Raw genomic sequence first — 22,830 nt, forward strand, 5'->3', positions numbered from 1 at the left:
AGAGTTGTAATAGAGCTAGAGAGCCTGAGGAAGAATCTTGCAAAGATGTGAAAAGAGAGCTATTTCCCCATTTCCTCTTCGATGCGGAAAGTTTTCGCGACAACTGAAATCGAAACACCTCATTCTGTGGTTTACTTCATCTGTGGATCAATAGCGTCCTCAACTCGCTCAACTGGAGTACACACCTTTCATGCCTTTTCAAACGCAACGCCGGGCGGGTCGGGGTGTTGCACTGGGCCACCGCTCTATGTGTACTCAGTGCCTGCCTGCCTAGCTAGCTGCCCACAGCGTGGTAATTCACAGGAGTTTTTCTCACTTGGTAAACTTCGTAAGGTTACGGAGTCAGTGGTCTACGTAAGAAGTGTCTACGTACGTCCGAAGACGGCGTATGGAAGTTCGGGGAAGGTACACCACTTACGATGGATTATGGTAGCCTATATTCCTCCCGCATTTTCATCATTCAAAGTATTCTCAGTGGTTAGAGAGAACCCTGTATTTATTCTTCTGTGTGATCGAAATGTGACTTGCTATCGTGGAAATGACGAGATTTCAATGGAACAAGATGCACACCGTACTGACGTTTCTGTGTCTCTCTCTAACCTTGGAGATCGTGCTATGTGGTAAGTGTGGGAATAGTTCCAATCGGCTTCAGTCGGCTAGCTGTCCCCTGTCGTTCCGTAGGGGTGCTCCTCTAGCGGGGCACCGCGGGGGCAGTGTGCGAAACCATACGAACCTGCCCGAATCGAGTTTGTGTTTACAACATCCCATCAACAATTCTGTGGTATAAGCGTTTACATCATGTCATTTTGTTCTGTATGAGTGGAAGGTGTTTCAGTTCAAATAGTTTTGATTTGGTGGAAGCGATTACACATTTTGTGACCACATTTTCTAGAGCTTTGAGGGCATGTCATTCAGACCAACTTTTAGGATTCATTAAAGAACAAATGAAGAGCTTGTGAAACTTTATACATTTATGATTTTGGTAGGTGTAGGTAAATCTGGCAAATTCTTCAGGATAGTAACCGAAGAAGATACAATCGAGAGAATTTATGTCACAAAGTAGAAGAACGAGGAATGATGTGTGTGAATGATGTGTATGTACAGAGGCAAGAGCTAGCCCGACCAGATGCCGTGCGGGCTGTGTATAGTTAGTACAGAGCAAGTGTTTGTGTGTGAAACATCACTTAGGTTTTACAAGAGGAAGTTATGAAGAGCCACAGTTATGAGTTTGTTTGCATGAGTGAAATTCAGAAGACAAAGAAGATTTTGGCTCATTTTTGGCACAGTACCAATTCTCCTGTGTGATGATCTTTGTTTCATATTAAAATGACAAGTTTTTTTTTTCCAACCCTTACAATTGTTTGAATGTATAAACTTTTAAAAGTGTTCTTTTTTTAAAAATGGTTACTGAGTATGTGTCTGCCTTGCAATTAGTATTTTCGTACAAGTTATGTGTCATACAAGACTCTAATTACAAACTTTATTCTTTATACAACTGTACTACTATGAGCACTGTATAGATATCTGGAATGACTTAATTCCTTCATTCCAGCAAGTTACATACAGGGGAACATCTTGAAACTTGTGTATTTCAATACCTCCACCAGGAGGTTAATGTTTCTGCTGGCATTATTGGTTTGTTTGTCTGTCAGTTTCCATAATAACTCCAAATTTTATGAATGAATTGGGATGAAATTTTCCAAAAAAAGAAAAGAAAAAAAGGTTGATTGTGACACAAGGACTGAAGGAGTAAATGATTAAATTTTGGCAGTGATCTGGATCACCATCTCGATCCAGGAATTAAAAAAAAAGAAAAAGAAATGGAAGATTTTTATCAGTTAGGAAATACACTGTAGGGCCATTTCAGCATATGAATAACTCCACAATTTATTTAAAGCAAAATTACTTAGTATTGCCATTGATCACTCTTTTGTACAATATGTTATGATTATGAAGAATGTTAATTTGTATTCTGCTGTTGGGATGAAGAACTAAAAAAAAGCCGATGGAAATGAGTTGCTTTGAGCCAGTTGAAGATTCAGTGTACACTCTCCAAGTGCTTTTGTAGTTAACCTGTGATAATAAGTTTGTGTTGTTGTTTGGGTTCTTACTTACTACACTACTTAAAAAAAAGTATATTGCCTGCATGACCTGTGAGTGAAAAGCCTGACCATGCCCATGCTGTAAATGTGTTGACGTTGTGTAATCTAAGTTGACAGAGAGCTGCTATACGGTAAATACATCTGGAACGCCTGTGACGGACTGTTTCACTTCCCTGCTCACTACCTGGGAAGATGATCACTTCTTGGGTATTGTTGCCGAGTTTGTTGACAGTGACAGATTGTGGTTCCGTGAAGAGTACTGTCCCAGCATACTGTAGTTTGGAAACAAAAAATGCTGTTCCTCAGATACTGCTCAACATTGCTCTTCTTTCTTTTCTACTATTCTATTCTTTATTTTCATTCTAAGGAATTAAATACCCCCCCCCCCCACATGTGGGTTTGGTATAACAGTTTGATATCAGTCAAGAGTGGATAAGCTACATACAGTTGTAGTATATCCCCCCCCCCCCCCCCCTCCAGAAAAAAACCCAAACAAACAAAGATTATTAACTTGAGTGTGTACAGTATGGTAATGTCTGAGGTACATTTCTATCCAGAGTACAAAGATAATATCTTCCCCCCCCCCAAAAAAAAAAACAACAACAACAACAACAACAACAACAACAACAACAAGAAAATGCCCTCAAAGCCTTATCTTCCATAATATTTCATGAGGTCATCCTGAAAAAACATTATGAAATACATTGTGAGAGAGAGAAAAGTTCTGAAAATATGAGAGGGGGGGGGGTCATGGTTTTGCCACTCTATTCATATTGGTTGTAACATTGAAAAGATGAATTCATCCTCTGGCTAACAATACAACTTCCTCCGGGCATTGATGTGCAGTATTGTACTGCCTCCATTCAATATTGTTCAACATCTATCCTTTTTTTGTGAATGCGGCAGTATGAATTCCCATTCTGCTTGGCTTTCAGCTCTTTTACTTTTACCTTCAGGAAAGGCTCGCAATTCTGCAGTCTTCAAGGTTTTCAGCCTTCGTTTCTTATCAATAAGTAATGAGATGCATGATGGGGGTTTTGGTGCTTTTGGCTTGCATTGACGTTTCAATGTTGCATAATTAATGCACATTCGGAATTTCACATGATCTGTTTCTCTGTGGATGACACAGATTTGTATTTAGATATGATTTATTATCTATTTTGAGTGTGTGGAAACGAGAACTGTGTTATAGTACATGTAGGTTCAAATAAGCCAAAATTTGACAAGTACTCACACTTTGAGAGTACTCACAATTTGAGAGATTACATCATTGCTGTACACTGTAAAGGCCTTTGAGTGTATCTAATCTAATCTACAATGTATTATCTCACCACTGAAAAAAAAAAACACACCATCATTTTTATATCTTTTTTTTTATTTGTGTGGTTTTTTTACAGCAATAGCTCTTTTTCTATAGAAAACAATACTATACACAGCCTGACAGATTTAAAACAGTAAACATTTGTAGGAAAACAACTGGAAAACCAGCGTGCCCTGTTATCCTCACAATGCCTACACAATGTACAGGGTTTTCCACAAGTTTGCCTGCTGGGTGCAATACTCAGCGCCTCATACAATGCTGCCCCAAACACTTGGCGGGGTGCCTCTTCAAGAGGGAATTCTCCCATTCACATGGGTAACATCTGTGTAGAGTTAACAAAATTTGATTTCTTGAATTAAGTAATTGGCATAATGCAACTCTACAGGTTGCTGTTACTGGTTGGTTTTTTTTAATATTTTTAAAACAATTATTTCTTCTTTTATTTTTGCTCCCACAATGGGTATACTACAGTGTGTATAATACTCAGTACAGTGAATTCTATAATAGTCTGTGTACAATGTATTTCAGGACAGCTTCTGAGAAATTTTGTGGTATCATCAGTTGATTAGATTCTTGTTCTTTTTAAAGTTTTTCAATCCCTTTATTTTCCACTTCTGTAGGTTTTTGATGAAGAATTGTATGCTGTGCCATGGTGCAAGCAATATTTGTTACCCTTTCAAAGTTGTGATGTTAAGGCTAAACTTTGATTATAGTTTCTTGCTCCTGTGGATCATAAATAATTTGCATGATGTTTGAATGTAAATTCCTGTAAATACGTGCAGTTCATATTTGTTGTTGAGACCCAGCGACTGTGAGGTCAATTACAGAACGTATTTTTCTCATTTTACACTCTACTGTGCTTTTCATGGATGTGTACAAGATATGCTCAGGGAAAGTCAGGAAATAGGCGTAGATAAATACTCTCACAACCTCCATTTTAATATTCAGTTATAAATATCTTTGCAAGAAAAGCATTTAAAATTACTTTTTGATGCATTGTTTGTTTAAGTCATGAACTGTAATCCATTTTTTAAATCACAATGCACGTCATACAATGTATGTTGTACATGCATCTGTGAGCCTCATGCCTGAAAATAACTTGACAGGCTGACATATCAATCGTGGATGACACAGTCACACACATGCACACACACACACACACACACACACACACACACAAGTAAAACATGAATATTCTATGTCATATCAATTGATTTTCCTTGCTGTACAATAGTATTTATGTCATTCAGATCGTCTATTACTGAGCAAATGACTCAGTGTTGTTGCAAACAATTGCAGTGGGGAGGGCCCATGATATCACAGGTGCAAGTACACCCTGTGGTTCAGAAAAATCAACACTCCTTCAGAATCTCAAGCAGTTTCAACAAAGGTCATCTTGTTTTACTCAGCTTGTCTCTTCCCATATCATAAAATTATGATGAATGTGAACAGACAAATTTGTGTTTGGCTTTGCTACCCCCATCTCCCCCCCCCCCCCATCTCTTTCCCACCCTGCTCCCTACGCCTTCATCATCACAACTACCACTGTACCTCTATGCTCCTGGGAGGTTAGATGTGTAGCGTCTACCGATTGCTCCCGAGTATCAGTGACCCTGTGTGTTTGGGCTCATCTGTTAGCACAGCAGATAGGGAAAAGATATAGCAGAGACCCTATTCCATCTTCCCCACCCTCCTCCCTCCCCCCTCCCCCCCCCCCAAAAAAAAAGCAGGAGGACAAAATGACCTCTCAGTGTTCGAGGGCAGACCATATCAACTTCGAAGCTATACTGTATTTAGGTACAACATGTTTCTGTAGGTCAGGGCATTGGATTTGATATAGGGCCGAGTCTGTTCCTATTTTTTTTTTCCTCTCCTGACCACAACACAGTGCCTCAAAGCAGCATCTGAAAAGAACCTCTGTACACATAGCCAGTGTGCTACATTTATACAACCAGCTTTTATCAAATCCTTATGATGTAGATCATCATCAATTGCAAGTACCTCTACACAAGTAGAAATTTACTTGTCTCCATGTAGTACATCTGCGGGTATTTTCAGAGAAATGAAGAAAAAAGAAAGAAAGAAAGAGGCATGTACTTCATTTAAAAGTACTGCCATGAAAGACAGATATCACAGAATCAAGCTTGAATAGAAGAACAATATGTATTTCGATATTACCATGCAAACTCTGAGTTTTTATGGTAATTTCCACCTGAAATGATATCATACAATAGCATACAATCTTCAGATTATGTTAGATAAAAATTGTACCCATTTGCCGCGAAATTGTGTCTCAGTAGATGTTATTATTTGACAGTTTGCATAGTCGCTGTACTTCATGTAAAAAAAATCAATGTTAACCTGTTAGGGACAGACTGATTTTGCTAAAACACACATTTACCCATGGGCACCTGCCCGAGTATTTTCTGAACTCGTCTTCAGCAGATTAAGTAGCCCTTAATTTACTGTGTTATGCTCAGTACACCCAGGGAACAAACTTCCTCAACAAGGCCTGTTTGACAGTTGATAAAAAGAGATTAAAAGATTTTAAGCAGTTCTTACAGATTCTGAAGCTCAAATATTTTGTTGTACAATGTTTCAAAATGAGGTGCCAAGAGTGGTGCACAATTTGCACAATCAAATCCTACATGCGGAACAATGTACACACATAGTAGGCCTATGTAAAGCTTGATTGGCAATCTATTATCTTGGAATTTTTGTATCTCTGGTATTTAATAAAGGATAATGATGATACTACTACTACTACTGCTACTGCTGCTGCTGCTGCTGCTACTACTACTACTACTACTACTACTACTACTACTACTACTACTACTACCAATAATAATAATAGTAATAATGATAATGATGATAATTAAATTATAAAGTGTCTGCCTAAATAAGATTACATGTATAAGTAAAGATATATATCAAGGAAGTCATTACCGGGTAGGTAGTTTGCTGGCAAAAAGAAATTTAGTAAACAGTCTGTTATACAAGAGCCTGGCATGCTTGGTGCTGTCAATTTAGAAAAGTCAGGAAAAAAAGCCTGAAGTTCAAACATCTCACAAATTGCATGTTATGATACCTGCAATTTAGCATATTTCAGTACCTGGTGATTTGATTTTGATTCTGATTTCCATACTGTAGTCTCTCAGCTGGAAAGATGAATGATAATAGCCTAGTCGATCATGGCATAATGAAGTTGTGGAGACATTTTGTGAGCAGTACGTCTGCAATCGTAGACTACCATGTCAAACCTGCCCCCCAAATTCCGCCTGAAGATCTCCAATTGTCATCAAATGGCTCTCTAATGGCCCTCCATGGCACGTTACTCGTTACCACTAATGATGACAACCTCTCCCAAAGTGAGAGGGGCCCATTTTCTCCCCGTTCTCTCTCTGCCAGTCAATTGAGCTGGAGGTAGATCATGGGAAGATTAATTTGCTACAAAGGTAAAACCAGGATGTACAACATGTAAAACGTGATGAAGAGAAGGAAAGGAGGGGCTGGAGGAAAGTTTTTTTTTTCTTCATTTTCACCAAGATTCAGAATGCTTCTCAGCAAACTTGAGGTAACATTCGGTACATTTGCACAGCAAGCTGAATTCTTCTTGGCCCTGGACAGTTATGTGTTTTCACAGAAGTGCAGTGAGCCCAGTGTGGCACATGTGTCGAGATGGATATGAGAATTATCTGTAAGGGAACATATTTTCACTATGATAGTTCAGAGACTCCAACCCTAAGTGTCTCTTCCAACAAATGGGAGATTCTCCCATCTGGAGCCTTGACTACAAACAGGAGACTTGGATCTTGTGAATGTGCGCATAATGTACATTTGTTGTACAGTGTACGTGTGTGAAGCACCTGTCATGAGTGCAAAGTATGATGTCAGCCTCTTACGGCAAGGGTCCAGGACCTTTGAAACTCTATAGATGCTGCTTATAATAGATGCTGCCTGGTGCCATCTTTACCTCTTTTTTTGAACATTTTATGACATAAAGGAATGATGTAACATCTATGGTAACCACATGCAGTGATGTTGCACAAGCTAAACTGAATAGTTCAAGTAAAACCACACACCATACACTACAGACAGTGTGCTTCAGTCATAGTCCTTTTTCTTCTCCTAAAAAAAGTAATTTATGCCAATCACTGTGAGGCACTCATGTGTAAAGGCCTATATATATATATTTTTTTATTTTTTATTTTTTGCAGGAAGATGACCATTTAATCGAACTAAGTACGTATAATTGCACACCATATAGGCCTATGCTTAATCTATTTATATGTGCAACTTTACTAATTGTGCCTATTGCTAGGGACACTCATCATGCCTCTGAGAAAAGTTCAACTTTTATTTAATACTGTGATTCTCATTTGACCAACGGTGAGGTCTAATGAGCATCTCAAGTGTTTGTGAAGAAGCCTTAGATGGTGGATGAGATGGAAAGAGATGAATTGTAGGTGATTTGCGAGCATTATGGTTGTTTTGGCATGGTTGTAAAGTGTTACACAACTATTCAGATTAATTGGAAATTATATCGTGTATAACATGAGGCCCTAGGGTTTCAATTAAATCTTACCCACCAGAGAGGAGTTATAGATTTATGAATGATACAGTGCAGCATATTTTTTTGTAATTTTTTTTTTTACTATTCATTGTCAGTATGCCATAATATGTAGAGTAGAATAAATATAAAAGAACTTCTCTTCAATTTGAGCTGTAGTTTGGGGTCGATGATTAAAGTTTCAGACATCTTTGAATTACAACACTTCTAAAAATCACAAAGCTAGCATTTCTGTCATAGAATTCACTTTTATTTTGTTGAACTTTATTTAGTGCAGCTTTCGTGGATTGAACAATTTCTATTCAGATTTTTGCCAATATAATGATACACAAAGAAATTCTAAGGTGCCATTGTGATGATGTCAAGAGAATTTCTTACTGCGGCAGAGTTACCCCACGACTAGATGGGTAAGCCCAATTGCAAGTAGCCTTAACCCCCAAGTACGACTGTAGTGTACTGCACATGAAAAATTGTTCTCTTTAAAGAGCTCCATCCATCTAGTGTGTATGATATGTGAATGATATTTATGAAAAAAACAAATGTCCCCCAAATAAGTAGAAATGTTTGACTCAGAAGTCACATAGAATCTGCACTGAGAAAAACAGGAACTACATTGTATATGCGGCACTTTCCAAATAAACATGAATTATGTACATCATGCTTTATACGACCACTTCCTGAAATGCAGTAAACTGGAATATTTCATTGTGTGGAATTACATTCATAATGTTTACACTCGAGTGAACTAGTGTGCACAGAATTAGAATATGCTGATATTCTTGGATGGTACTGAAATACATTTTACATGTGTATGTGTAGGAGTAGTCTCAGTCAGAAACATATAAATAGGTGTACTGAATTTCACTACTCAGCACAAACAAGTTTCCACTTATAATACAGAAGTGCCTTTCAAGCCCAAAAGGGCCATGACTGCTCATGTGTGGGAGAGAAACAAAAGAAACTCCTCTGTATTTCTACTGTATGTCTTGGTACAATGTGGAAAATGACCCAAATACGTGTACATGCACACATCTGGTAACTGCTGTCAGATTGATTTAATTAGAAATGACATTGATTTTCTTCTCGGAAACCATTGTGCCTTGAAGATGATGGTTTCCACCCTCATGTTGGGGGCTCTTCTGGATGTCTATGTCTTGGTGCAATGCACAAAATGCCCCAAATACATTACATGTACTTCTCATGTAACTGCTATCAGATTGGTTTAATTAGAAATGACATTGATTTTCTTCTTGGAAACCATTGTGCCTTGAAGATGATGGCTTCCACCCTCATGTTGGGGGCTCACTTCTGGATGTCTACTGTACAACTGTACAAGGTGTATGTCTGGGTGTAATGTGTAAAATGCCCCAAATACATTACATGCACTTCTCATGTTACTGCTGACTGCTGTCAGATTGATTTAATTAGAAATGACATTGATTTTCTTCTTGGAAACCACTGTGCCTTGAAGATGATGGCTTCCACCCTCATGTTGGGGGCTTACTTCTGGATGTCTACTGTACAACTGTATGTCTGGGTGTAATGCGTAAAATGCCCCAAATACATTACATGCACTTCTCATGTTACTGCTGTCTGATTGGTTTAATTAGAAATGACATTGATTTTCTTCTTGGAAACCATTGCTCCTTGAAGAGGACGTTTTCCACCCTCGTGTTGGGGGCTCACCACCTTTCGTGTCCATTTCTCCTGGTCTCTTCAGAGCTTCTACCCTCCAAGGATCCTCCATCTTGTCTCGATGACCTTTCCTTCATACCGGGCTGTTCCCCCATGATTCAATGTTTGGATCTGCATTTAGATACTTCGGTAAACATGTCCATCTTCCTATACAAGGCCCCTTTCTCACTCATTCTTCAGACAAACGGTTTACATACATGCAGGGTATTCTCTTTCATGCATAGTATCTTCTCTTTTGTTATTGCAATTCTTGATTTTCAAGTTGGTAGTATTAAGTGGGTCAGTGGTGATTAATCTGTGGTGAATTAGATGGAAGTGGAATGGAAAAGGATGCGGAGGAAGTTAATAATCCCTACCATGGTAAATTACCCAAGATTTCTTTGACTTCTCCCAAGTTTGCCCAATCTCAAGTCACTGGTTGGCAAATTCTATTCAAGGAAATGTCTTGAGCGTTCATATTAGACTAAGTCTTGTTTATTTCTTTCCAGGGGTATTAGTCATTCAATTGTGATGCATTTTGTACATCCATCTCGCCAACTGGAGGGATTAAAGAAGGTATTTATAAAATCCCCTCTTTTTACAGCGAACACAGCTACCAAAGCTGTCCTATGAATACTAAGTAGTGGTCACTGTAGCATACAAGAAATCCCTACATGTGCCAAATCCCTTCATTGGCATGCCAAACTTCTAACAACTTCTCACCTTTATAACATGCTGTCAGGTTAGTTCTCTAATATGAGATGGCTTTAATGGTCCATTTACATGCAGCAAAAGTGTGATATATTTTACGTAGTTCTCCGCTCGTTGGTACAATGTATAATGCAGTGTCCTGGTGGAATTCACTACAGAATACATCTCTTGTCATTGCATTGGCACCTCTAAATTTTGCTGCTTATGAATGTATAAAAACATTAGATGGAACCGGTTTGATTCAGTAAATCTGCACTAAATGGGAAGTAAGTTTATAAAACTTTGCCAATATGAGACAAAAAAAGGAACTTTTTGCCAATTTGAGAAATCCGTTATGAATTTAGTATCTAAGAGGGGCTTCAAAAGTGTAACAAATATTTCATTGTAACCACTACTTGGTAAATATTGCCTGTGTTTTGAGATCTAACATACCAGTATGCCCAAACCAATATCATGATTATTAGAATGTTGCGCATTCAAGTAGTGCTGTAATTTTGACAAACAAAATTAAAATCAAGTCACTTGCTTATGTCTAATCAAGCCTCAATGAGTAAAAAAGTCGTTTTTTTTTTATTTCATTTTCGTCAATACTTTCAATTACTTGAAGTCATTGTGTTTCTTTTTTTACGTTTATTTGACTCCGAAAAAAAAGTAATACAAATTTGCTCTGAAAAAAAGACTCCAATAAATTGTAACCTAATAAACCAAATTTACCTTGTTTCGTATTCACAACCTGCATGTGAATTGATCATTCAGGTAGTGTGTACTGTAATTAATGAAATATTCAGCAAATCGATACATTTTAAACATTTATGGAGTGATACCTAATATTTGTTTGTTGCTGTTTTCAGGATGTTAATGCAATGAACATGTCAAGAATAGTGGAGACCGTTTGTGATGTAGACATTAGTGCGCTGTCGTGGGGAAGGGATGGCAGATTATCCCACGACTCTCCAATAAAAATCCAATTCATACAAAATGAGGTTTGCAAATTTGTTTTTGATGATTGCCTTAAAGGTCCATCGACGTGAGCGGGTGGGCGGTGTTTCATAATCAGACATTTTTTTTTTCAATGACCACCAGCAGTCGGCAATGCAAGGTAGTTAGTAATAACAATGTGTGACATGCATTTTGGATTTTTGCACTACACAGGAGCACACAATTCATACATTTGTTTTGTCCATATTTTCAATGATGAAGGATACATAAAGCAAGTAACCACATGCAGTGGTCTGTTTATGTAATAAGATGTAAATGTAGGTCGGACACTGAAAATGTATGTTGTTAGAAATTGTCTGAATTTCCTTGTGTTGTAAATTAACAGCAAATGTTCATCATTGTATATTTGTCATGAAAAGTAACAAACAAACCACTTATGTATCGAACAAGTAAGCAAAAAAAAAAAAAAAAAAAAAAAACAGAAAAGAAAAAGAAAGAAATAATGCTGGAAAGCATGAACATTACAAATGTATATTCACATGGGTAACTTTCCATGACAGACATTTGACACGGTTTTGAAATGATCATCTGATGATCTGATTATTTGAAAGTTACTTTAAATCCCAATGTAATGGTGGCTAGATTTTACCTTCACACTGAAAACAAGAGCAGAAAGTGTAACATATGTTACCTTCTGCAAATTCCCGAGTTGTACACCCAACCTGACAACAGACTTCAATTGATACCTTCAGTAGGTACCCTCACATCCTCTGGCTTTCATTGAATCAATCTTGTCTCCTTATAGACCTGTCAGTCTGCCCAACAGAAAGTGTGATTGTCAGGCATGTTTTAAAAGGAAAAGATGTAGACACAGACAGACAGACAAACAGACAGACAGACAGACAGACGGACACTAATGGATTTTAAGTTACACAGATACATACAATTTGTATGAACACAAACTCGTAGACGTGCATATTACAACAGTCCGTAGACCTGAGATGTGGGAGTTTGGATTGATGCTCTAGTACATTGGTAGCTGCGTCACGAAGGTTGCTGATGATGTCATTGGATGCTGCTGATGTGATTGGCTGCGTCAAAACCAGCAAGGAAGCTTGACACTAAGTACTGTTGCCTAAGCTGTAACTCCAGCTTTCGTTATGATTCACTTATGAAATGCACTTGAAGAGAGGCTGTGTCACCTTATTCAAATTCATAACCATATTTGTGTCTGTTTTACTACTTGTAGTTTATGTTTGGTTACAGTATCATTCATATTTGTACTGAATTGTTGTTACTTCATGCTTTATAATATTATGCCAGTTGAAGAATAACAAGGAGTATGTAAACAAGAGTGTCTCAAAATTTCATGCAAAAATTTGTTTCAAAGATGAAGGTTTTATTTACTTGTGGAGGAAAGCAATATGTAGTACTTTCATATGTGAGTTTTTTAAAAACAAAATATTGTGCTGTAGTTCTCTAGATTGGTTTGTGTTATGATTTGACTCTTTCTAGCACATTTATTTCAAGAGGAGAAAAGAAAACACCCTGTTTCCCTTTTACAGGAATGATGCACTAGGGAAGGTGCCTCACATTATGCTTGCAGGTATTCTGCATGTGTCACCCATCTCCACAGGCTCTCAGCCGACTTGTTGCCATGGTAACCTGCATCATTCCTCTGGTCTTCCACCTTGCAGATGGGTCAAAGCCCCGTACCAATTAACATGGGAGTCCGTGCCTAGCTGCAAGTCGGAAAAAAAAAGTGAAACAGCAACATAAGAATGAAATATTAGGAGAGTGGAGTCTTGATGTTACACTACATGCTTAGTATGATCCAAATAGTGCCTGTTTGGGTTGTAGAATGAGATTTATGCTAAATACTGATGCTATCCAAGGTTGTTGTTGTTGTTGTTGTTGTTGTTCATGTTGTTGTTGTTGGTTTTTTTTTGTATGTGTGTGTGTGGGGGGGGGGGGGATGGACTTTGGTATTGTGTTAACCGCCACTTGCTATTGGACTGTTTTGCAAACAGATGTACTTATTAAAAATGGAAGAGAAACTAATGCACTTATCATACATCTCAGTGGCAAAATTGCTATGTGTATCCATTATTTTCCATTCAGACTGAAATTGTGCTAAGTGACTACTTTAGAATTGGGGCAATGAGTATATAAATGGCACTCTTTTTAAAATATTTGCTCATTTCCTGGCATAAAGGTATGCAATCTCCGCAAATGTTCATAGTTAATGACTAATGGCTGGTCAGAAAGAGTTGGAAAAAAAGTGATACTCTCATTAATGGTATGAACTAGAGCAAATGAAGTAAACATGTGATGAATGCAAACTTCTTGAGTACTTAACTTTCTCTACAGCCTAGCTAGTGTGTGTCTGTGTGTGTGTGTGCGTGTGCGTGTGTATAGGTTGATGGGAGAAATACTTACCTAGAGAAATCAGCGACCAGGAAGATAGAATATCAAGTTGTTCTTTCAGTTGTTGTTGCACTGATGTCCAAGTTGTGAATGGTCCTCATGCATGTGCTGTACATCCGGTGTGGGGGGGGGGGGGGGGGAAATAAGGATACTTACCTGCACTGTCCAACTGGGGCTAGCATTGGGACATAGAGAGGGCTTCCTGCTCTGAATGGGACGGGGTTGACGAGCAAACAGCCCGTTTCACACCTCGAGCATGGCTCACTCGTCCGAAACCCTTTTGTGTTTGGCCAGCGGAGTCACTGGTGCAGTCAAGGACTCGTCTAAATGCCACTCACGGAACCACAATTGCATCTTTCAGTTTACCTTTCTCTGCAAGCTCATCTCTCTGTATTTTTCTCGAAAGATGGTGTGAAGTGCTGGGGACAAGGGAAAAACATAAAAAAGACCGGTTTCTCTGTATCAAAATATAAGCGCTTTGTTAAATGTTACATTACATAATTGTATCTGAGAACCATCTTTTTTATTATGTGTATGCAAAATATTCACAGGAGGGTGCTTGATGTGATAAAAACAAGGGTGGCAGAATTTGTAAAGAGATAAAAAAAAAACTATTGTTTTAACTTGCTTCTTTGTTGGACATTGAAAAGTGGTGTTTACCTGTCAATAGAATGTGAAGTGTTTGCAATATAATTCATGTTAAGACTATGAATAGTGTGATATTACAGGCTCATTTAAAGCCACAATATTAAAAGGCAAGCCATTTACTGTTCAGCCTTCAAGAGGCTTTGCAATGACGTATACATTACAGATTGTACCACCCTTCAAAAAGTAAAAAGCCATGGCACTTTTGTATATTCCAGGTGGACTGAACTACAATTATATATGAACATCATAGAAACAAACGAAATATTTGATTAAAGTTTCAGTAAGATTTGATAGAATACTGTAAAAGCTGCTATTTTCATGTACAGCTACAAATATTAACGTGAATGAGGAGGTCACAAGCATTATCGAGAGATGCTGTTTTCACAATTTGACAATGATGCCATCGTTCACACAGTCACTTTACTAGAACATGGTGATATTTAAGTGTGTTGTTGAATCGCGACCCAGCAATGACTTGTGAAATTGTGAAAATTAAACCCTCGCGAAAAATGACGGCTGTTACAGTAGTAAAATTTTTGGTATTCTATGTATTCTATTTCAAAATTTTGCTTGTTTTTTGAAACAGGAAATGAGTCATAAGTTGTGGGATGCAAACTTGAGGAGAGGATGATGTCATTGTTTCTCTACCATTTGTTTTTCCCAAGAACATTTCTTGAAAATCATACATTTGGTCAATAATTTGACAACTGGAATCCTCCCTGCCATTAAAATGATTGTCATAAAGTTAAATTATCTTTGCAGTGATCACTTATAATTTGCTATGATTTACAAATTGATGGAACTTATGCTAATTTTGAACATTTTGATACCACCATTTGTACACTGTTCATTAAACCCAGCTTAAAGTTGAAGTGAATTGCGCTTTAAAACCAATGAATTTGTTGACACGAGGTTATCTCTCTTTTAAAGAAGAGTCTAGTGGAGCTGTTGACATCCCCCATCCCAGTCACTGTATAGGGTGGGTGTGATAAATGCCTCGGAGTCATCAACAAGACAGCGATTCAGTCTGTGATGAGAGTGTTGTCTTTCTCCAGCCCGGTGTGACTCTGGCCTCCTGGCATTCCCATCTGTGGCGAAATTTGTTCTCTGAGAGAGCGAGCGAGGAAGGGGGGGGGGGGGAGACTCTCCTTCACATGCCACGACTCGTCTTTATCAGGGTCCAGTGACTCGATCATGTTTAATGTTACACTCTCGAGGCATTGATTCCCCCATCCCCTCCTTGGTATACTACCCCATCCCATCCCCCCACCCCTCATCACTGGTAGATGAATGACCATGGGTTTTAACGATACCCCTTCCCAACCTCGATAGACCCCATTCCCCACCCCCCTCATCATCAGTGCTTAGATGAATGACAAGGAGCAAAGTGATTGCTTCCTTCTGTCATGCACTGATTCATAATTCTCCCCACTGCTGCCGGACAATAAGATGCTCATATAAACTGGGGAGCAGAGGAGGAGGGGTGAGGGAATAGATAGTATGGATAGTAAAGCACGCAGGCTGGATAAATGTCCCTCTGCCTCTGAACCTGTGTAGTTTGCGTCAGTAGTCTGATGTTTAATGCATCTCCTTACAATGGAAAGAGGGAGTAAAAGGGAAAAGGCTGTTTTTTTTTCCTGAAGGTGACACTGGCACAGTACTGTAAAACAAGGAATATTCACATGCATTTTAATTTCGCGAATTTGCGAGCGCCAAGATTTGCGAAATTTAAATGCACGCGAAAGTTCTTGTCTACACTGTATGCATTGAATGCCAGTGACAATTTGCGAAAATTTCATGCCACGAAAAAGGCCATCAGCTCCAATTCGCGAAAATTTCATGCCGCGAATATATCATGTTTTACAGTATTCATTTCTACAAGAATATCTGTTAAATCTTCTTTCTATGTCAGTCTCCCCCTTGGGTGAGACATCCCAGCGAATACGCTGTCAACTTCTGGCGGATTATCTGCTTCATTTCGTCATCTCAGCTGCACTTTCAAAAGAGAAAGTTGTGTCATCCTTCTGTTTCACTTCTTTCCCCTTCCATCCCCACAGAGATAGCTACATAGTGAGTAATACCAAATCTTCAGTTACGTTCACACGATGATTGCAATCTTCAAACATTTTTAAACTTTGAAGATTAGCTTGTAGTTTAAAGGTACCTCCAGCAATACCTAATCTAGCGTCCCACTTAACCGGAAGAAATATACATGCGTCACTAGCAATAAACCTGATAATGTGCGACAAGACAGTGGTCTACAAACAACACACTGGAGGTTGATCTGGAAGCTGAAGGAGGATAGGGTACACGGAGAGGCCATGATAACTTTTGATTTCATTAATTATTGTGTCCACATGTTAGATCCCCTGCGGCTGGTGGATAGAGCATAAACCCTATAAAGATGTCTTGTATTTCTAATCATCAACTAATCTTTAAGATTGCTTACTTTCGAGTGTGTCTACTTGGGAATGAACTATGAGCTAATCGTTGAAGATTGAAACTTCAAGCTAATCTGTAAGTTTAGGAACATTGTGTGAACGTAACTATAGTGTGTGTGTGTGATGCCACCTCCCCATGGTAATCCGCTGTCTTCCCCAGTCGTAATCCTTCGTCTAGAAAGAGAAAGATTCCCTTTGCAAAAAATGTGACACTCGCGGAATGGATTTGGCTCCACAGGGCAGATTCCTCCTGCTAGCCGCCGCCTCACACTTGATGCCTCAAACTTGTCAGAACCACATGAAATATTACATTGTTGACCTTTTCATAAAGATATCCAAGCTCCCTAGAGAAGTGATGCATGTATATTTTCCCACCCAGTGCATTGGAGGCATTTCTAAAGAAACTAATTATAACAGACAAACATGGAAAAGCTTGTTGTTGTAGATGTTTTGTCAAGTGTGTGATACTACTGTAAAACGAGAAATGTTCGAGTGCATTCTAATTTCGTGAATTTTGCGAGGGCCAAGATTGGTGAAATTAAAGTTCACATGAAAGTTCTTGTCTACACTACATGTATGTATTCAATGCCTGTGGCAATTCACGAAAATTTAATGCTGCATAAAAGGCCATTGTCTCCAGCCTTGCGAAAATTTGATGCTGTGAATATATCATGTTTTACAGTATATTATTCTGTAACAGTATGAATACCCCAGATACCCTTATTTTGAGTTCATGTTATTTCAAATTCACAGTATTTTTCAGCACATCTTGATAGTTTTGTCAGTCTATGGCCAATCTACTAAAACTCACCCATATAGATGGTAAATATTGGAATATGTGTTTGCCACTTCAGTTTTTCAAAGTGAAATTGGATATATTTTTGAAGTATACTTTTTTAAAAGATACCTTTATTGTTATCTCTGTCAGCTAGTATGTAGTGAGGGTCTTTAAGATTCAGTCAAGTGTAACCAGGGAGGTGAGACTTTTCCGCTGTAGCACCTTACTGAACTTTGGAAGCGTACAAGTCGTCTTAAATGCAATACTGTTGCCCCGAAGGGAGCTACATGAAGCACTGAATATTGCGGGAAAAAAAATTATGACAGCAGGTTTCACCACTATTCCTCGAAAACCAGGTGCGTGTGTGGTAGGGGGTGCATGTTGCGGTCATGACGAGCTCTTCGGGGCATATTTGAATGCTGACGTGATCCTGCAGTGTCTGAAATGCAGTAGGAAAAACAATGGTGTCTGTATATTAGCATTGCCTACTCTGCTAAAAGCTGGTGCATTGGCAGAGAGATTGTCTTCTTGATGCGGTAATGGTAGCATGACGAATATAATATACATACAAGGAAGATTTTTCTTTTCTTTTTTTTGCCCCTCCTCTTCTTTTTAGTTTGTCATTCGAATATTTGATTTATGATGCAGACTGAAGCAATGGGGTAATATTTGTGATGATCATTAAATGCCATTTAAAGGGAATAAAAAGGATAATGTGCAAAGTCATTAAAAAAAAATTAGAACGACATTATGTATACACTAATATGTATACATTCATGTTTTAGGAAACGACTGTTTGTTTTTAGATTTAATATGGCAGTACATAACTTCTGAAAGGTACAGACCTTCAGTGTGATGATGATACATGTTTAAATGTATAACTGGCCCAAATTAGGCTATCATAAGCATTATAAATGCATATCAAATGTGGAGCATCATGGAAGCATTAAAAAAATGCATGCAAGTGTGAAGCATTGTGGTATGATGTACATGTCCATTCATTGATTGTAACAGAGGAGAAATGGTCTGATATCATTTTACACTAGTGCATGCTTGTTTGTGTATACTTATACCGTAAACATGTCAAATCAGGTGACTTCATTGATTCTGTTGTTGTTAAAGTCATGTGTAGGAGTTAGCAATTTGTCCAATGGGATATTCTTACCTGCCAAAAAGGCACAAATGAATAGTATTGCAACCATGATATTACAATTACATTGTATAAAATCACCATTGCTGTGAGTCATAATGTATAACATTATCAATATTAGCAATGTTGCCATTATTATCATTTTACTTCTTTTATTATCATTATTATTATTATTATTATTATTATTATTATTATTATTATTATTATTATTATTATTATCATTATCATCATCATCATCATCATCATCATCATCATCATCATCATCAGTTATGATTATCTATTCACACTAGCTTGTACACCAAATCTTTGTTGTTTGTGTGAACTAGAGTAAAGCGGAAGTAGGGGTATGTCGCATGGTTCCGATTTAACGCACCCCAATTAAATATCACTCCTTGGTTGTCTGTCGAGCGTTGCTGTTTGAGAGGCAGTGTCACTTCCCATTGGTGCCCCCCCCCCCCCACACCAAAGTCATTCCTTGATGATGCATGCCTTCATGCACCAGTGCTCATTAATACCTTTAACAGCAGCAAATGAATGTGTTGACGAGAGCGACCATTCTTGGCAGGTGAGAATGCAAGCAGCCTGTCCCAGAATTCCAGCCAATGTTTGTTTTATGATGTGTTACGCATGTCTGTCAGTTTGTGCAATAGTCTGCGTGTCTGTCCATTTTTCATGTTTGGTGTGTTGTGCATACACTTTTGTATTACTGGTATTTGTTTCTGTCTGTTTCGGGCTCTCTGATGTGTGTGTGGGTCTCCATCTACGCATTTGTTTGTCTGTCCCTTTGTATGAATGTGTGCATGTGTGACTATGCTTGTCTGTCTGTCCATCATTCATAAAACTTTCTCTCTTCAAAAATAATGTCATGTATTGAATATATTGATCCAACTTCCAACCCCTTCTATAACCTCTCCCATGATATTTCTTTTCTCGTTTATGTCTTGTTTTGTGTGGTAGAAACACTGCTGTTGTGATAAAGAGCTATAACTCATCCTACTATTATACTCACGTGTAAACGGAATTTGAGTTGATATTAAATTTGTGTACACTGCTACAATTGTAGCTCCCTTCTCATTCTGACATATTTTCGAGCAGTTCAGGTGTCATGGAGGATTTGATTCATAGAGTTTATTCAAGCATGCCATTTTGGAGGTGATACAATTTATTCATACTTATAGAGCTGATAGTCATTCACTGATTTATTGGATACGCACAAATATGTTTGCAGACTAGAATATCACCACAGTGATCTAGTCTAGAAGTGTACATGCTGAATTACTATTGCAGAAGGGAGGCAATTTGAATGTACTCTGTGTTCAAGGAGATGTTGATAAACAGAATTAAGGCCTGAAGTCAAAGGAAGCGGACAGCCAATGTTTTGTTGAAATCAGACAACAAAATAGGACAGTTCCAAAATCTTAAAGGGTGACATATTTTCATGAAACCGTGATGACATGCATTTCAAGATAAATGATGTGGCTTGGTCTCGCTGAACTCTCTTTTGCTTCCACACAAGTCTTTACTTGAATTTCTGTGTTTTAAGAAGAAGAAGAACATATTTCCATTGGCTGAAATTGTTCTAAGTGTTGCAAAGTTTCAGCTATTATGGCTATATAAAGTTCAATGGATTGTGATTGAGTGGATTATTGACAATATACTGATTTTATACCATATTTAATTGTTACCAATATCTTAAAACATTATTTATATTTACTGAATTTTTCATGTCAAAGGCAACTGGAACAAAAGTGATTCTCCCTTTAAACTTTGTATCATGCACCTATCACAAACCCTTGGAATAGGGGAAGTTATGAACAAAGACACAAGAAAATGACTCTAAAGTGGAAAAATGATGACATACTATTATGTCCATAGAAGGGGAATTTCTTTGACAAAGACAACTCTACAAAACAAAAGTGAGAACCCGGTGGACGATATCGACCACAGTGGGGTTGGCTTTAGTTGTGTGCTCCATTGTTCAGCAGCAGCTACCGTTACACCATATTTCTGCTTGCCTGGTGCATGACGCATTGTTAACAAGAGAATTAGCGCTAAAATCCCAAAATTGCGACACACACACACACAATTAGCCGGCTTTGCTCTGCTCCGAGAGGTAAATATTGCCGATCCCACTCAAGATTTGGTCGACTGAAAATGAGGTGATACCAGAGACTTATACAACCAGCAGCTGAACTAAATTTGGATGAGTATTAAAGTCTATTGGGCCCCTTATGACATAGTTTAAGACAGAGCTTATAGAAGAAAATGACTACGTAAGAAAAGTGACATATTTTTCAAAAATCATGATAAAAAGTGATTTTAATTACAAAGCTGGACACTCCTGAGAAGATGCGATATTAAAAAAAAAAATCCAATAGTTTGTATTGTCCTTTTCCTCTCCCCACCAAAGATGATACAGTACTAGCAGAACTTGTTAGCCCTCCCCTCCCCCATAAAAAGAGATTCTCACAGTAGAATGAGTTCTTTCCATGCTTTGAATTATAATTGGTGAGTAGCAAAGCAGAAACTTTATTATCATATATCAGTTCCTTTTTTATCATGATGAAACTGTTTCCTTTATTTCTCAGTTTGATATTGAGTTTCTCTATGATTTTCTCCTCCTCATCTCATAATTTTCTCTCACTTGGTGTTGCTCAGTGGATTAGAAATGGTTCAACTTCTGCCCTTTACCCATCCGATGCCAAGCTCCTAGGGCACTGATTCTGTGAGGTGCATTCCCCACATGCCGTGCGAAGGAGCGGTGTTCAATGGGTTAAGCGGCAGAGTTCGCCGAGGCCTTGTGGGCACGATCAGGATGCATGAATGGACGGATAATGTACGCTGTTACCCACGGATTGCCTGCCCCCCAAATTTCACCCTGGCAGTTCGTTGAGGCATCCATCAATTCAAGCCTTCATTCATGCTTTTAGTGGCGAAGACTGAAAGGGGGGATAATGCTAGCCTCCAGAATGACTCACGGATGTGTCTACAAATTGGTTTGATTTCTCTGTACATCTCATTTTTTTCCCATCCATGGAATATTGCCCATGGAAAAATAGACAATTTTTGACTAAAAATGTATCTTCTTTTGTTTGTAAATTTATGTTCATGGGGGGGGGGGGGGAGGGAGTAGATTGAAGGCTATGCAAGCAAAGGTTATGGGCGCACAAATCAGATTACTGTATTAGACGGAGCACTTGGTAATGAGTAAATTGGAGAACAATTGGACCCCTGTGGTTATAAGCTCCTTTCTTTCTCCTCAGTCTTTTGTTGGTAGGCATGCTGTGTAAATCCAAGGTCAGAGTGTGTTTGTATTTCGTTTCCTGGAAATAAAAAGGAGAGAACTAGACTGGACTAACAATGAAGATGTTTAGTCATGATGGTGGTGAACCAGACAAGATACTTCATTCAGAAGAGTGTTGGGTACCTATTGCCTTTCTTTATGCTGTATGGTGAATTAGGAAAGATTTTACAGTGTCTGTACTTTTTCTCTTCTTTATTTTTTATCTTTGAACAACGCTCAGTCTGTAGACATGCTTTACTGTAGGCCTACAATGTACCTATAGCAGATGTTAGTATGGTCCCTATCCTTATTAGTTCATGGTACCACTACATTGTATTTGTCTTGGCAGAACACTCCCCCCCCCCCCCCCCTTGGTTTTTGTTTTTTGTTTTGTTTTGTTTTGTTTTGTTTTTTTTTTGGGGGGGGGGCACTCTAAGACAAATGTGCCAACCCACCCATGTCCAAGCACATCAGAAATGGGCTCAAAATAGCATATCACTGCGTACGTTTGCACCCCAGCTGTAGAACGTCACCAGGGCCATCATGTATCTCACATTTAGTTATGGTACCAAGTACAAAACTTTAAATGGCATTTTTAATTCATTCTTCTTACACTAGTAGGAAAATAACAAGAAACTGACATTTTTCCTGAAATACACGTATAGAATGCAGTTGAACAGATGATTTGATTGTATTTAATCCACAACACTTACTTGTGATCTTTATGATATTCCTTTAGATTTTAGCTTCCTGAAAGTCAAATCAAATTTTGTGAAAAAGGACCCT

The 22,830-nt window shown here is 38.3% G+C and overlaps 1 protein-coding gene across 1 annotated transcript in view; it reads left to right on the forward strand.

Moving 5' to 3' along the window:
• The first annotated feature begins 394 nt into the window (after nucleotides 1–394).
• LOC139731818 (chondroitin sulfate proteoglycan 4-like) overlaps nucleotides 395–22,830 on the forward strand; it is a 48,479-nt gene continuing 26,043 nt past the window's right edge. The window contains exon 1 of the mRNA XM_071642694.1: nucleotides 395–620. Within this exon, the coding sequence (XP_071498795.1) occupies nucleotides 539–620 (82 nt within the window). The 5' untranslated portion in view covers nucleotides 395–538. The remainder of the gene's footprint in view (nucleotides 621–22,830) is intronic.

Source organism: Diadema antillarum, unplaced genomic scaffold (genome assembly GCF_040938485.1).
Source record: "Diadema antillarum isolate AM-2024a unplaced genomic scaffold, OU_Dant_1.0 seq00000386_RagTag, whole genome shotgun sequence".
NCBI lineage: Eukaryota > Metazoa > Echinodermata > Echinoidea > Diadematoida > Diadematidae > Diadema > Diadema antillarum.